The 18307-nt window shown below is 38.9% G+C and overlaps 1 protein-coding gene across 1 annotated transcript; it reads right to left on the reverse strand.

Moving 5' to 3' along the window:
• Positions 1 to 5332: 5332 nt before the first annotated feature.
• Positions 5333 to 17370, reverse strand: LOC119739234 (endophilin-A1-like; the record flags this gene model as incomplete). The annotated part of the gene is made up of 9 exons (XM_038214093.1): positions 5333 to 5971; positions 6303 to 6439; positions 7502 to 7605; positions 7901 to 8001; positions 10767 to 10772; positions 13124 to 13190; positions 14144 to 14277; positions 16573 to 16698; positions 17322 to 17370. Coding segments are annotated over 9 exons (912 nt in total), but the record flags the coding sequence as incomplete, so codon positions are not given.
• Positions 17371 to 18307: the final 937 nt, after the last annotated feature.

Below are 18307 nucleotides of genomic sequence, written 5' to 3' on the forward strand. Positions count from 1 at the left end.
TGAACTTATGTTAGAAAAATTGAAGTGTTGTTTTCAGAATAAAATAGAATTAAAAATATAAAATATTCTTTTTTTATATTGGGTTTATTCCTCCATGATTGGATCAAGAAATTCAAAACTATGGGAGAGACAAGTTTGGAAATAACACAGTGTTTCCTGAAAAGCAGTTGAAATTTTATTTCTTTCAACTCCAAAATAACAGTCTATATGAATTTAACTTAACACAGAGTTATCACTGACTATGGTATTCTCGAACTAGTTGCAGAGCATTTTGTTACACAAAATAAAAAAATCATATTTAACCAAAACATTTCACGCATGTCAGTAAATGCATGCGTACAGTTTTACAAACAAATGATAAGGACTAGTAACTGGGTTTTGGCATTAAAAATGACTCATTGTCCAAAGTCAAGTATTATTTTCAAAATCAAAAAAATATATAATTAATATTCTCCGGAAATGTAGTGTGTTAAAGCGCTCGAGATACTTGCGATCTTGAGTCAACTTTCATGACAAAAAGCAATGCAATCGGTTTCGAGAAGATAACTCAAGAAGTACTTGGTGCATTAATTTGAAATATTGCATAACGATTCAACCTGATATATGTATCAAATCTCTTGAATTTGGATATCAATTGTTGACCAATAATAAAAATATACACAAGACAATGTGGCATGTAAGCGCGCAAAACACAAGGCGAATTTGAGTCAATATGTTTATGGAACAAAAACAACACACTCGTTGTGGAGACGACTTTTCAAGAAATGCTTGTTGTATTGGACTGAAATCAAATCTCCTGATAAGTTATCATACACAACACATCACTTGCGAATTTGGAGAGAAACCGTCAAAAATATAATTAATATACTCCGGAAATGTAGTGTGTTAAAGAACTAGCTTGCTACAAATAACTGGAGATTTTAGTCAACTTTCATGACACAAAAACAACTCGGTTTCCAGAAGATAACTCAAGAAATACATATTTGCATGAAATCGACATTTAATAAATTGATTAAACATACAGATGATTGAACAAATCTGTTGAATTTAGTGAGGAATCGTCAAACCGAGAGCGTTTTTGTGTCATGAACTTGAGGCATGGTTTTTCGTGTTGACAATACTTTTGTACTTACGTACACAGTACAGTGGTGACCAATAGCGCGCCCTCTTGTGAAAGAAAAAAAAATGACATAAATTGGCGGGATTTTCTCCGTGTTTCCCCAGTACATTATTTTGGTTATATTGTTTTTATTGTCGGACGATCCCACTCCAAATTCAACAGATTTGTGATATATGTTACCTTTAATCACAATACGAAATATCGATTCAATGCAACACGCATTTCTTGAGTTATCGTCTGGAAAACGAGTGTGTTGTTTTTGAACTCTGAAAGTTGCATTCCTGCTTTCAGTTTAAAGACAGAACATTCTTTACGATGGTGACCACTATTTGTGTAGCGCGCCCTCTCTTGAAAGAAAATTAAGTTTAGTTAAATTTGGCAGATTTGTCTCCGTTTTTGACATAAATCGCTAAAATAAATTCTAATCTTAGAATTAAGTGTAGAAATTGAGTATTTTTGTGTTGATTTACGCTGGTCGTCTCACCGAAAGTTCATTATTTTCGTTTGCAGATATTTCATTTTATTGGCCTTGTTTCAGTAAAAAAAGAATCAGTTTAACCCCTAGCATTTGCTTTTGTTTATAATTTTGGGTAAAAACGGGAATAGTGAAACTTGGGACTTTCCACAAGTTTGAATTTGGTGTTAAAATAAACAAACTGAGGTTATGATCTTCGTTCATAAATGGAAATACATGTAGGTTATTTCAATTTCACTGGAAGGCAACGATCCCACCCAGCAAAAATAATAAACTGATCCACTTAAACCCCGCCCCATGATATTCTGACCAATCACAGCCGTGATTTAATGTGGTCTGACACGCGTGCATTTGCGTACGACGCGCGCGTCTTGAACACGCATTGCAGCATTGGTTGAGTGGGTCATGCGTTGCTGATGCTCACGTGGCAGTGGGCGCGGCTTAATGACTCGGTTTGCTACATCCACGATCACCATTTACAAAGGAATTTATTTCCATTCTTAAATACGATTTGAAATTCAGAACATAAAGGGATTTCTCTCCTTTGAATTGATTCACAAAATTTAATCAATTTTCAAGTGAAGAAACCCAATAATTTTCAATATTATACAACAAATTAAAATCAATAATTAAAATAACAACATGAAAATGTTTCCAGATGGTTCTCTCTGAAACCTTCGCATTTTTACATGTGCTTCCAAAACCCATTCAAATCCAACAGGGTGCAGTTGACCAATGAACTGACTAGGAAGTCGAGAACCAGTGTTAGCGACTACAAGAGTCCTCCAAAACCAGCGTCAAATTGCGACGAGCCAATCCATGTACAACATGAAAACAAAATCTGGACAATTCCTTTGCTTAATTTTCATTTTCATATTAGGGTCACATCAAATGAAAAAATAAATAAAATAAAAACATGAAAAAGAAGTAGTCAACAAAATACTAAAATGAAACATAAACACTCAAATTAGTCGACCACACATTAATTTCTAATCATTGGATTCTCATTGTTTCAAGTCACTATGTAACATTTTTGATGTAAGAGACAATACATGTAAAGTACACATGTATAAAATTATTTACTACGTAACCGCGCTGACAATTATATGAATCTTCGAGAATGAACAATTGGACATGTTTACAAAGAAGATTTAACTGTCACTGAAATTATTATTGGAACCCAACAAATCTCAACAGATTTTTGTTGAAGGACACATTAGGGTCTAGCATCCAGCTGCTGGCCATATGCTGTGTCCTTGGGCAAACCACTTTACCCCACTTGCCTCTCTCCACCCAGGAGTATAAATGGTTCCAGCATTAGCTGGGGAGTAACCTGCGATGGACTGGCATCTCATCCAGGGGGAGTAGAAATATTCTCGTTTCATGCTACTGAAACTGGAGATAAATGCCAGCCTGATGGGCCACATTGGCTTGTGACAGACTGAACTTACATCAAGGTACATGCATCATGGGTAGTTATGCATAATTGTTAGGAACTTACAAGTTAGGGATCTCTTATACACGCACACCTTGCAGAAAACCTGCAAAAACATTCTTATTTTTAATCCGACAAATCACTCTGTTACCCACTAAAAGTAGGCAACAGATCATTCAGAGTGAAAAAAAAATACACTTAGATTGAAAAAAAAAGTTTGAATAGATTTTTCTCTGTTAGAGTCTCAGGTGTAAAGAAAAGAAAAGAAATTTCACTCCGAGAGAAATATGGGAAAGACTGTTGCATCCTGATGTCATTTTTTCCTCATATATTATCTCAATGAATTAGTCACTGCAAAAATGTCGAAAAGACATGAATCTTGGACTGAGAAACGTGAGTCCAATTTTGTTAGAAAGTGGTCTTAGACTCTCCATAGACTTTGTGCATAGCCAAAGAAGTAGCGTCTGGATACTGCATTCTTTCCAAAAGCGTACCATTACTACTACCTTGGGTTAAAATCTCGGGTTTAACACGTTTCTCACAAATGCCATCCAGAAAAGGAAAAATAGGGATCGATTTCCCCACTGCCTTTATACATTGAGTGTCAACTGTACATAAAGTTCAGGGATATAACTACACAAGTAAAAAAAAAAAGATACTAGTAAAATAAAGACCATCAATCTCGACTTGAGACAGTTTTAGCTTCAACGCAAAATATAAAGTACTTTTCTTATTAAGACAAACATATCAATGCAAGATTGAACTGGCAACTCTCAAATGAAATGCCCAAAGTTCAACCCTGTCTAGTCGACACAAAAGTTTGCTCTAGAATCTCTGAAATCTGGACATCTATGATAACTTTCCCACTCTTTTCCCTATCAGACATTGTAGTGTGAACCATTCTCCACAGCTAAGTTCTGTACAAAAATAGGTTATTTATTTATATATGATACATAAACTACGTCTACCAAAACAGAAAACAATTCTAATTTTCTCTACCATTGAAAAAAACAAACACCACAATGATCAGTTGCTTGTTAAGATTTCCGTTATAAAAAAAATAAAAGATACGCAAGAATTATTTTAGCTCCATTTATACATAATATTCAAGTAATGTAACATTCGGTATTTGTATAATTATGATATAATGAATTATAATATCAAGAAATTATTCTTAAATTGTTCAGTTCCTGTGTGTTAAGGAGCGTCTTTAAAATTGGAATAATTAGCCATGTCTGAATTACTGGGCTACGACTACGGCTTGATATTACACATGAGCCATAGCTGAGTAATTCAGACACGGCTATCCTTGTTCTGTATCAAACAAATTACATGTCAATGGAAATGCTAGTTCATGATGGCAACCTAGTATTTTCCCCATTGTGCTGCAAACGGTACCAGACTACTCTTGAGCAAGCCTTGATCAAGGCTGTGTTCAAATTACTTGACTACGGCTTGCAATCACACACACGTCTATGGAAAGCGGCTGAGGTCACTTCCCATAGACTCCTGTACTTCCTAGCCGTAGCCACGTCTATGGAAAGCGGCTGAGGTCACTTCCCATGGACTCCTGTACTTCCTAGCCATAGCCACGTCTATGGAAAGCGGCTGAGGTCACTTCCCATAGACTCCTGTACTTCCTAGCCGTAGCCACGTCTATGGAAAGCGGCTGAGGTCACTTCCCATAGACTCCTGTACTTCCTAGCCGTAGCCACGTCTATGGAAAGCGGCCGAGGTCACTTCCCATAGACTCCTGTACTTCCTAGCCGTAGCCACGTCTATGGAAAGCGGCTGAGGTCACTTCCCATAGACTCCTGTACTTCCTAGCCGTAGCCACGTCTATGGAAAGCGGCTGAGGTCAATTCCCATAGACTCCTGTACTTCCTAGCCGTAGCCACATCATTTGGAATTCACTGAATCTGGGGAACTTTTCAAGAGTTCCAAGTTGTATAATGCCTCCTTTTAAATACCAACAGACCGGTAATTTCTCATTTGGTATAATCAAAGGGAAGACATATTCTTAGTTGTTTCAAGAAAGAAAACACCAGACTGCCAAGGCTTACAAAGAACTAACAATTAAGAGATCTCGTCTATGGAAATACATAGCTTAATATGATGGAATTTAAAAAAAAAAAAAAAGTACACAATAAGCCTTTTCGGAGTTCCAACTGCGCATTCGTAACCTGTGACAACGCGCATTGTTTGTCTCAAATGGCCTTTGACATCATCGCGCCACTGACTTTACAAAAAGGCTGTTTGTGCATTGTGGGTACTGTCAAAGGGCATTTGAGACAAACAATATGCGTTGTCACAGGTTACGAATGCGCAGTTGGAACTCCGAAAAGGCTTATTGACATTATGCTGATATACATAGGACCACTCTCCAGAGGGCGCTATTCAATGTATCTGTTTACTGTACACAGAGTTCCATTGTGAGTAACCAGTATTGTAGTACTCATACTGATAGAAATGACTCATACTCAGGCAAAGTACTCATACTCATACTTGTCATGCCAGAATATGCGTACTCGTACTAGAACTCACGGCAAAGTACTCGTATTTGAATTCATGATGACGAAGTACTTCAATGTGTCCTTGTGCCCATGGCAACGTACTCATACTCAAACTCATGATGACAAAGTACTTGTACGTGTACTCATCGCGAAGAACTCACACTCATACTCAACCACACGATGACAAAGTACAAACTGCAACACTATAAGTAACGCTACCACCTACCATGATTAAACCGGTTAGATAATTTCCACGTAGTTAGCCGGGAAGTATCCCGTGTGACCGTTTAACTCTCCATCGATCCAATTCTCGTCGATCTTACTGACGATGCTGATGATGTCGCCCTCCTGAAACCCCAGTTCGCCCTCGTTTTCTGCCTCAAAGTCGTACAGTGCCTTGCAGCGTTCCTTCGTTGCCGTTACAGGTACTGAGAAATTGGAAATAAATATCACAAAAGTAGTCCTGAAGTCCATCGCCATTTTGAAAAACGATGTCTATGCTCCATTGCAAAATAGAGCAAATTTTGGGCCTACTGGTAATTTCATCCAAATTTCGTCCTCATCACGGCATGGACCCTTCTTTTTTTTTACAAACCCTCAAGTTCACGGCCCACAAAATGCTCCAATACATGTAGCAAACAAATTGAGGGCATTCAAATTGTGATTTGGCCAGGGAAGGCAATTTGGGGCCTATTTACTGGCCTGCAACCTTAAGCAAACTGTGTGCTGAGCTGGAGCATGAGATCCCTGTTGACTTACCTGGTGCGTTGTAATCCACCGTTGACGGGTACGCGTCGGTGTCGTCTCCGTCACTGGAGTCTCTCTTCGTGGAGTAAGAGTTGAAAGTACTTCTGGGTTTGCGTTCTGATTTGGGTCGACTGCCTGCCTCCTCAACCCTGGAAAACATCACAGAACATTGAGAAGGATGGTAACTGACAAGTTTGGGTATTATAGTCAGTCAGTCACAAGGCCATCGCAAGGCCATCACAAGTCATCACAAGTCAATCACAAGTCATCACAAGTCATCACAAGTCAATCACAAGTCATCACAAGTCAATGACAAGTCATCACAAGTCAATGACAAGTCCATCACAAGTCAGTCACAAGTCATCACAAGTCAATCACAAGTCATCACAAGTCATCACAAGGCCATCACAAGGCCATCACAAGTCAATGACAAGTCCATCACAAGGCCATCACAAGTCAATCACAAGTCATCACAAGTCGTCACAAGTCAATGACAAGTCCATCACATGTCAATCACAAGTCAGTCACAAGTCATCACAAGTCAATGACAAGTCCATCACAAGTCAATCACAAGTCAGTCACAAGGCCATCACAAGTCCATCCCAAGTCCATCACAAGTCATCACAAGTCCATCACAAGTCAATCACAAGTCAATGACAAGTCCATCACAAGTCAATCACAAGTCAATCCCAAGTCAATCACAAGTCCATCACAAGTCCAGCACAAGAAAAGTCATCACAAGTCAAGGGTGTAGGTGGGGATGTGGGGTGTAGGTGGGGGTGTGGTTGATCTGTCGCAAATGGAAGAGTTTGAGAAAAGGGATATCAAGTCCAAATTTCAGCCAAGGAAACTCATTTTGGTTAAAATAAGAGCGTTTTGAAACTTCACTTTCAAAATCGAACACTTTACTACACGAGAACAAAGAAATGTCTCCACAAGGATACAAATTTTAGAAGGTGAGGGGGTGGGGGTGTGGGTGGGGGTGGGGATGGAGGGATGGGGTGGGTGGGGTGTATGTTCTGGACCTCTGATGTTAGGGTTGTTTAACCTTTTATATTTCTTTCTGATTTAAGTTTCACAAATCCGTTGATGACGAGAAGCATCGATTTAGAAAAAAGTAACCCCTACTTCTCTTCATTTTTTTTTGATTATCAAACATGGACACTTGTTGTGAGTGGGGGGGGGGGGGCAGATTTCCCCTGTTGGCATACCTTTCATTGAGTGTTGACAGAAGGCTTTCCAAGACCTCCGCAGACTGTTTGTGGTATTCTAGCTGTGCCTCGGCTAACGCTTGAAGCTGTAACACCTGCTCAACCTGTTAAAGAAAACAAGGTGCATTTTCAAGGATTGCATTAAAACAATTAAATTACATGGCAATTTAAAGAATATCTTACACAACAGAAATAAATAGGAAACCGTCAATCTCTTCACCCATACAATGTCGGTATAAATTATTCTTCCATGGTTGAACTGAGAGAAATATCAAAATAAATGCGAAGAAATATAAAGTGAAAAGTTGTTCTTGAGACTCAATGAGTGGTATCTGATTGAGTAGTAAGATGCTCTAGTGCATCTTGGCTCATCTTTGCTCCGATTTGTCAGGTACTTACATCACTCTCAAGGAGGTTCCTCATCCCGTTCTCAGCAAGCTCCTGAGATTCGTGAAACTTCTCTTCTGCAAATTGGATTTCTTCTTCAGGAATTGTGCTTCCTGCAACACAAACAAAAACAAGATTGATGAGAACAAAAGTCAGAAATATCGGCTCAGAATTATCCAAGATGCCAGTATTTTCCTGGTGTGGAAATGTAGTATAATTGCTGCATCATGCAAGCATGCATTAACCCTAACAGAACTCAACCCATCAAACCCCAATGGCATGTTTAGTGGGAATCTGTCAGGATGGGTACAGTACCCTTAAACTGACTGTCTTTTACATTGGGTTGGCACACCTCCAGAATCAAAGTCAGAAATATGTGTGTGCAGTTTCCCATATGGTGTTGGAATTTGCCAGGATGGGTATGGTTCCTGGTACATCATGCTAGGGAGTTAGAGTTAATCCGTCACCATGTACACAATGAGTCATAAAGAAAGTGACCAAATTAAAAACATATTTCAAAAAATATGTGGCTCGCTCTGTTTAATAAAAATAGGGGTAAAGTACTTGTTATTGACTAGTAACTGTGAAAATTTCACGTAATTTGCATACTCTATTCCCAAGTAATGACTATTTTGATACAATGATCCAAAATTCAGTTGTCCACCACTGATCATTTATCATTCTACAAACAAATAAATACCCATTAAATACCATGAAACATAAACGTTTTCCCACCTCCATGAATGAATGGAAAAACGGACAAAAACGGACAAAAATTGCCATCAATATTTCAGAAAAAAAGAGTGGACTTGTTCCTCGTAATTGAAACACAAAATCTGACAGTAAAAATACTGTTTCAGTCTTGACTCAAATGATTGAAATCTCATTTGTTTTTGAATGCCTGTGTGTAATCTGTAATTCTCACTCAGCTCAATAGCTTCCAATGGCATTCCATGGAGCTACATTTTGTATACTTCATTCGTCTATTAAATTTGATTGCTTTTTAAGAATTTTTTGTATTAATCCAGGTTTTTTTTTCAAAATGGCGGGCGGAAGTGATTCAACAACTGCTTCATGAACGAACAAATCATACACAAACATTTCTTCCATGAAATGCTGTTATTATCCTCGTCCAAGATGTTTAGATTGTTTAAAACGTGGCCCATGAACGCCAACTTTCGTGAAATCGATCGTAAGTTCATTGCGTGGCCGCGCAATAAGTTTGTTGCGTGTAAGTCCTACGCATGGCGTAAGTTACGCACTGTTTTGTGAAATCAGCTGCATAACAAAGTTCCGTACTTATTACAACTCACACATATTTAACACTTAGACATTCTCAATTTCGTCCTCGGAAAAGTCACTTATTTACACTTTTCCAAGTTTGAGTCCACGCAAAAATGATTTGGGTCAATTTTTTTCATCAATGCCATTGAATATTGACCAACAAAATGCAAAAACAGGCTCATTAATATGTATGAGATGTAATGAATATTCATGATACCTCCATATATACAAATTCATGTTATTTCTGACAGAATCAACTACAACCAACATTAACTCTTTGCCAGTAGTTGTCCTTCTTTAGTAGACACGATAATTTACAACAGTTACAAATTACATTCTAAAACTTGTAACACAATATGTCTTTTGATGTTAAAACTGAAAACACTCTTACAGTTTACCATTTTTTTGTCAATCTGAACATCTTCCAATGCAACTTTGTTTTCTTTTTGAATATATTGTTTGGATTTTTTTAATAACAAAGTTTTGTCTTATTTAATCCCCCAGTAAATCAGACATTTTTGGTCTTTAGACTGTTGCTCGATTTGGATGAGTTTGAAATAAAATGAAAAAAAATGAAATTAAAAAAGGCATGATAATCTCCAATCAAGAAAACATAGCAGCTGGCTTAAACATGCAGGCAAAGTGAAAATGCTGGCTACGTTTGTTCCTTCTATGACATGCTGTTAGTGTTCCAAGCAGGATGTTTAAAAACAAAACATGCAAGTTTCATGAGGACGTTCCCGTGAAATGCCAAACAAAATAAAGGAAGTAACATGCACAAGCTAGCATCAAAACCAAAACTGCAAAATGACAAAGTGAACTCTAATCGCTGAGTTTTGATTTTCAAAAAAATGACTACCGAGCTTTAGAAATCTGGGATAATATATTTCAAAATAGCAGTGTTTGGTATAGCAACGTTCCACTGTATATGAGAATGTAATTTCCAGTAACCCTGGTTAACCCTTCTGTTAGTGAGCATAAGCCATGTCTGAATGACATGGCTACGACTAACACTAGCCCACATGGGAAGTGGCTTCATCTGCTTCCATAGGTGCAACTAATGTATTAGCCGTAGCCACTTCATTCTGACGTGGCTTTACGCTTTTTCCTTTTCCCTTCATTTTCGACTCTGCACCCACGGCGAAATCTACAAATATATAGCACTACTGCCTACTCTATAGCCCAGACTGCTGGCCAAATTTGATACGCTTTAGGCCGACAATCCATGTGTCCGTTTTTGATGTGCGTATTGCGTTTTGCATACCAGTTGCGTATCCGCGATGCGTACTCTGAAAATCCACGAGTACGTATTTCTCGGCACACTTGACCGACGTAAAAGCTCATATTCCCACAATGACTGGTCTTAACGCAGCAGGGATAGCGCAATGCGCAATACAGGTACATGGACCTATGTATGTATGCACATTGCTTATCAAACAACTGATTTTTACACATCAGGAAGTGCGCACTACGCATGACGGACACACGGATTTTTAGCCTTATACTGTATTTTCTGAATCCTCAATTAATTCTGATCTATTTCACCACAATATTTTCTACGAAATGCTACGCTACAAAATCGGTGTTGACATACCACCTGCTGCTGAGAGGAACCGACGAAAACGTTTTTACAGGTACATGGAAAGTAAAAATAGAAACATGATGTCATCATAGGATAATAGACCAATGGGCTCTTCGCACAAGTACCCCCTCAACGGTAAGAAAGGGAGAGTTGGGGTCGGAGAGACGACTGGGAGAGACATTTGAACGCATTGCCAACGACGCCTGACGCCACAGGAAGACGCTATGGCTTTGTGCATATTGGGAATGAAAGTAGTCAGGGTACCATGCGCTATACGTAGTGTGCCCCATCCACTGGACTATCGAAAGTGATCAAATAGCTCCCTCTCCTGTTTGCGCATGGAGACCATTAATCTAAGCAGCCGTTGGATTCCTTTGTATTCAGTTTGGTCGTTTTTTTATCCCGGAGGCTGTCTAGACCAATCCTGAAGGAGTAGACGTTTATTAGGGACATGTAGCTGGTTAACTAACTAAAACACACTTTTATAAGATGGAATTTTGCATCGGGGTGATATAAATCAAATTAGGTTTTGCCCTTCACTGACGTTTAAACACTGTATACTCGGTGTGTTACCCACTGAGTATACAGTGTTTAAACGTCGTTGAAGGGCAGTTAACCTAATTTGATTTAAAACACACTTCAAAATAGAACGTCATGATAGTACGATACACGTACAGGCTTTCAAGCAGACCCAGGTGAAGAAGTAGGAGAAAAGTAAGGTCAAAATTTACAAAAACCAACAGGACAAAAGTCGGATTTTGGAGGACAGACTCAGGATAAAAGTAGGACTGTAGTGGGCTTTCTGGGGTAGTTTTCGTTGATGCTCGCCCATGCCCACAGCATCATAAGCCTCATTTGGCATGTTCTGTACTCACAACACTTGTGCTCCATCCTCAACTAAGCTCGTGGAAGTACAGTTGCAGTACTCCTGCGCCCAAGCCCTTCATTGTGTGATTTGACAGTGTGTAACACTGCCATGAAAGTTTTCAATGAGATTAAATTTCTTCAGAGTTGTGGGACAAAAATCAAGAAAAAAGTAGGAAAAAATGGAGCACGGTAAAAAAAAAAATATCTAGGAAAAGTAGGAATACTTAAAAGCCTGCACGTACATGTGGACTGAGGTTAATCTATTACATGGACATTTATCACGGTTGTAAATCTTAAGCATCTAGCATTCTACATACACACATTCACAATATTGTTGTAGGGAAAGCACAAGGTAATATTGTGCATTAACAAAGGTCAAATACACTATCTATTCTCATTTTTGAAACTCACAGACAATTTCGCTTATTGTTAGTTCAAAAGTGTACTGAGCTATGGGTGTATACTATGGGTGCTAAGCAAAATAAAGGACCATTCATGACGAGTCTAGGAACTAGACTATTGACATACCGACCAAACCTGCTAATGCTGATGAGTATGTAGATGATGCACAGTGAAAAATGAAAGTAAAACATTAATACAGTAAGTGGTGAAAAAAAAAATGATGTTGAATTCAAAGGTGTGGAAAATTTTTCATAGCGACGTTAATTTTAAGGATTTCATGATTAAACTCTTCTATTAGAGACAGTTAGGCCTATCGATCAAAGTAACAAAGTTCAGTTCCCGATGACAATATCCACTTTTGGAAACAATATTTGGCAGATCAGATATTGGCCGCTGAGTGAATATGGTTGACACAAAGTTCAAACTTTTTCTCGACTGTCTAAACTAAGTCCTCAAACAATCTAAACCACAATTGAAGGCTTGCAAGGAACACTATTTTAAATGCAATTTTTGTTTTTCTTTTAGTGCAAACAAATATTATTCGCATTATACAGTATGTCCAAAAGAAATGTCCGTCTGACTATTTTTTTTAAAAATACAAAACCATGAAGTCCATTTTGAAAAAGTTTGATTGTGCAGATACTCCTTAGCCTTGGCCTCAACCCCGATGAGTTTCATTTAATTTCAGTCACGCATCACTGCACACTTGTCAATTGATCACAACAACATTTTGGGACACTGTGACCAAGTTCCTTGCCTTAATCAATTTCAGTGCTGTGTTAAGTAAGCTGTGTAAAATCATGCATGTTGTGAAAAGGGCTGCAATTGGGATTGGAATCATTTGCCTGGCTATCAGTCATCACGGCAAGACCTTGGTTTAATGCTCAAGGGCAAATTATTTCAATCCCAAACCACATCAGACTTTTTTTCACAGACACTTTTTTGGGACACACTCTATGACAATTAATAATGATAAATTTAGTGTCAGGTTAACAATAATACTTTGGAAGTCTGATGGTTTATTTTTGTTAAAGTTATGATTTTATTAATGAAAGATGATTTGAATATGATGGAGTTGAGATAATCTCAGTGTCGCCTACCTTTTGCTTGCTTCTTCTTTTTGTAGTCAAAGTCAAGACGTCGCCCCTGTAACTTCTTCCGATGGTGCTGTAGAAATGAAACATTAGGGAGAAAGTTAATGTATTGTTTGACAAGAGACATTTGCACATTGCTGTAAGGCACCTTATATAAATTATGGGTCAAAGTGTGACAATTTTCGAGTTCCTGTTATCTCTGAACATGTCATTTGCCGTATCATTAAGAATGACTTCAACAATTTGTTGGGTAGGTTGTCTGCATCACATAATCACTCTTGGTGGACGACTGCATTAACCCTAACCTTCCCAAATCCTCCAAAATTCTTTTTGCAAAATGGAGGATTTTGCAGGATTGAGGCTGTTTGGCAAAAATGTGTAACTAAGTTTGGAGGATGCACTGTGTCAAGGTATTGGGCCGGGCCTTGTGTTTGTTGATGCTCAGCTGTGTTATACTTGAAGTCCTCCGCACTGCTCCAGGATGTCACTGGCTCTGCCTCAACATATTGACAGTGATTGCTGGAGGATTTTGTAGGATTGAGGCAGTGATCATTCTTCCACGGATCACATTCAAGAAATAATGAAGGATTTTGCAGGATTGAGGCTGCATGCAATTTTGACATGGAGGCAGTTGGAGGATTTTGCATCATCATCGCAAAAATGCCCAGGGAGTTAGGGTTAAGAATGACTTTAAACAATTTTGTATTCGTTGTGTAGGTAGTTTGCTATTCATAATCACCCTTGGAGGACGACTGCATTAAGGAGTGCATCAGAATTATAAAATCACAGATGTCAGATGTAACAGGGACAGGAAAAAAGTGGACCCCAAATTTATCGAATGACCCAAAGTACGCAGGCATAAGTTACAACCCAAATCAACCAGTAATCGATCACTTGTCTTGTATCAATTTTTTTCCAGATTGGCCACAATTTGTGCCTAAATTTCCCCGCAGGTGGCTGTGCAACACAGTCCTGCTTCTATCAAAATCAACCAAATTCTGTCAGATTCTGTAAGATGGAACTCACGTTGATCTCTTTCAGATCTTTGTTCTTGAGATGATCCAGGGGATCCAAGAAGTTCTGTCTGACGTTCAGATCGAAGGCGCCCTTGACTTCAGAAAGTTGCCTCAGTGATTCTCCTATCTCGACCATCGCCGTAGCTGTATCCAAAAAATAACCAAAACAATTTTTTTTTAATGATACCTATAAAAAACAACATTTTATTGTTCTGTTGTTTCCACCAAAACTAAACAGCTGTGCTAAGTATACCCTGGGAGCTGAGATTGTCTATGAAATGCATGGTCTATGAAATGCATTATTAGACAGAGTTAAAAAAAAAACGGTTTCCTGTCTGCTTTTTTTTACCTCCACCATGAGGTACATGTTTTCATCGGCCTTGGTTTGTCTGTGAACAGGATAACTCAGAATAAATGCGGAGGCACTAGGCTCACGTGAATCGCGCACTCCGGACTCCTTCTACCAAAACATTTGCGAGCCTCGTCTTTAAGAACGCGTGCACGTAGTCGTGGCGCGACCTCAAAAATGGCTTTTAACTTTGTTTGCCGGATTACGCTGTATGAGAATGTAATTTCCAGTAACCCTGGTTAACCCTTCTGTTAGTGAGCATATAAGCCATGTCTGAATGACATGGCTACGACTAACACTAGCCCACATGGGAAGTGGCTTCATCTGCTTCAATAGGTGCAACTAATGTATTAGCCGTAGCCACTTCATTCTGACGTGGCTTTATGCTTTTCCATTTTCCCTAATTTGTGCTTGAATTTCCCGGAACGTGGCTGTGCAACACAGTCCTGATTCTATCAGAATCAACCAGATAATGGGTGATGTTAGATTTTGTAAGATGGAACTCACGTTGATCTCCTTCAGATCTTTGTTCTTGAGATGATCCAGGGGATCCAGGAAGTTCTGTCTGACGTTCAGATCAAAGGCGTCCTTGACTTCAGAAAGTTGCCTCAGCAATTCGCTCGACCATCGCCGTACCTGTATCCAAAAAAACAAAAGGCAAGATTTTATTGTTCTGATGTTTCCACCAAAATGAGAACAGCTGGGCTATGTTTACCACGGGAGCTGGGATGGTCTGTGAAATGCATTATTCAGCGGAAATATTTGGGAGAATTGTGCCTAAAGTTGATGATACAAGCATGGCATTTGGCACACAGTCAGAGTATGTCTTATAAAAGGGTCATCACAGATTTGTCCTTTGAAAAAATCTAGTTAACAAGCAATATTCAAAATTTTCAAAATGGCTGCCATTGGTCATTTTACTACCTATAGTGGAATCTGGCGACCAGAATTAGCAGGTTTTTACTGCGGTGGTGTCTCGCTCATGCGCATACTGAACGCGTTCTTAAAGACGAGGCGCGCGTGCATTTTGGTATTCTTATTGGTCAAAAGAGCCTAGAGCACACCCCCTACCTGAGTGCGACTCGCGCAAACATTGCGACACCGCAGAAAATGGCTGCCTTCGGATTTGTCTATATTTTTTCAAAGGACAAATCTGCGATGGCCCTATGGCCAAATATCTTTCTCATGACATACTCTGACTGTGTGCCAAATGCCATGCTTGTATCATCAAAGGCACAATCCCATCGCCTATCTGCTGTACTAGTACATGTAGCTACAATATTGTTGGAAACAAATAAACAGACAATTGACAAATTTGCCAAATAAAGGGCGAGTAAAAAAACGAAACACAAAAGGCTGGACCAATTTTTGTTTGAAGTTTTTCCTGTAGCACTTTCAAAATCCAGGATATATGAAAGCCCAGTCATTAAACTTTCTTTTAGTACAAGAATCATTCAGATCACTCATGTACTTTTCAAGTTACAAAATTTTGAACACATCCGCCGTTTTAAAGTTCTGTCCACATATCACAAAAATAGGAAGTGTTCTTGCAGCAAAGTGATAACAATTCTCACAGGGATGCATGTGAATTGTTTTCATTTTATTGAAAGAACACTGACCTTTTTGTGATCCATGGACAGAACTTTTAAAACAGCGTTTGTGTTGAAAATTAAGCAATTTGAAAAGTTCATGAGTGATTTGAATGATTCTTGTGCTAAAACAAAGCCCACTGATTGGGCCTTCATATCCTAGATTTGGAAAGTGCTACAGGCAAAACTTCATTCAAAAATTGGTCCTGCTATTTGGGTTTCATCTTTCTTGACTCACCTGTATATTGCAATGCATGCATTTATAAATAAAAAAATTTTAAAAATACAAAGTGGGTGCAAAAAAAGGCAGCGGGCAGCTACGAGAAACTGGGTTATTTCTTTACTTGGCCTTGCATATCTGAAGTGCTGGGCCCTACATAAATTACACAATACTCATGGTACTATGTTGGTGGATTGGAACACTGATTAGAGCACCTTTTTGAGAGCTTTATGATCAGTCTACCACAGAAGGAAAGAGAATACATCTTGAAGCTTGCTCACCAAACGTTGAATCTTCTCCTAATTCTCTGCCTTTCTTCAGCATGACTTCTCCCAGGAATCCTACGGGTTGTTGAGGCTTGGTTCCTCCTTTGTTCTGACCACGGACTTTGCTCATGGCTCTGGAGACTGTTCAGGAAAGACAATACGATTGATTAGGGTCAGCACACAAATAGAAGATGTATCTCTATTTGGTTTGTTTGAAGTGAATACTTAGACCCGATTCAAACCGGTGTTCTATAGTCACCCCAAACGTAATTATTCCAAAGGTTACAATTAAAGGTAATATACGACATTTGCAAACATCAACAAACAAAACTACCAAATTATTATGAAATACTTTACTTGACTGTAGGTGAATGACAGTCTCAGACATCCTGTGAAATCATGGCACCTGGTGTGCTGTCATTTTTTAAGAAAAGTGAAATTTCTGTATTGATTTCAAAAGATGGTCGGCCGACCATCGTTGGAAGAAACTGATTTGTCCAAATAGTGCCCCAATTTACCCAATTTATTTAGTCCGCATTTTTTTGGCAAGCGGTTACACATCTGTGAGTGGATGCAAGCCAGCTAGTCTGGTTCCCTGAGCTCAGGGAAGATCCGGCCCAAGACCTTGACACAGTGCATCCTCATAAATCAGGCACACATTTTTGCCATATAGCCTCAATCCTGCAAAAGCCTACATTTTGCAAATAGGATTTTGGAGGATTTGGGAAGGTTAGCGTCAATGATGTTTCAATTTTGGTTCTTACCTGGATTTGGCTGAAGGTATTCTATTCTCTTGTTCACCAAATCATCCACTGTGTGACCTGTCACGTCAATTTTCTAATGAAAAAAAAAATACATTACCCAAAGACAATGAGAAGAATTCAATAAGCATAAATAATCTCAAGCAATATTTACTAATACTAAATGTGTTAAAACTTGTTTCGCTATGGCAGGAGAGATTCATACCCTGGACTCCGTTGCATGTACACAACAGAGTCCAACCTGGGCTAGGACTAGGGCTAAGTTACACTTACAGCAGACAGGGCTCTGGAGTGCTCTGAAACGTGCAAAACAAAACGGGCAAAGAAAATGTCCTCAGTATTGCACCAACCAAGTTTGGAGACTCAATTCAATTTTTAAAGGAGATTTTTCTTCAATATTTTGCACATGAGAGGGAAGTCAAGTGATTTCAAAATGGGACTAAATACTAGACTGGTACATGTCCAACCATCATGACCATATGGTCCAACTATTTGAAAAGACTGACCTCTTCATTCAGTGTCAATAGTCTGGTGGCTTGACTACGGAGAAATGTGTAGTAAATTGAGACTAGTTCCCGCTTCATGCCACACGTTTCTTTAATTCTTTTGGCATGGTTGATTGATGCAGTACTGAAGCTGTGTTGGACTGGTTGTTTCAGGTGCCAGTCTTTTTTCTACTAATTTAAATTTTCCTACGGTGCTTCTTAAGAATCACCGTTGGAAATGCCTTCTTTCGTTGATTACTTCAAAATGACAGCTTCCCAGAAAGAATAATTTCTCAGGGAGTTTAGTTCCCTTACTATCTTTCAACCAAGTTTGTTTTTCAACAGTAATTACGCCAGTTACTTTTCGGATGGCTGCAAATGATGGACTATAGCTTTAACAGAGGGCGTTATGTTCATTTGGCCATCGATTAAAAAACAAGTCCTCTTTCTACTGTCGCGCCGCCACCCTCTACTGTTGCCCCACTTACCGATGGTCATCAAGTG

Source organism: Patiria miniata, unplaced genomic scaffold (assembly GCF_015706575.1).
Source record: "Patiria miniata isolate m_02_andy unplaced genomic scaffold, ASM1570657v1 HiC_scaffold_10, whole genome shotgun sequence".
Taxonomy (NCBI): domain Eukaryota; kingdom Metazoa; phylum Echinodermata; class Asteroidea; order Valvatida; family Asterinidae; genus Patiria; species Patiria miniata.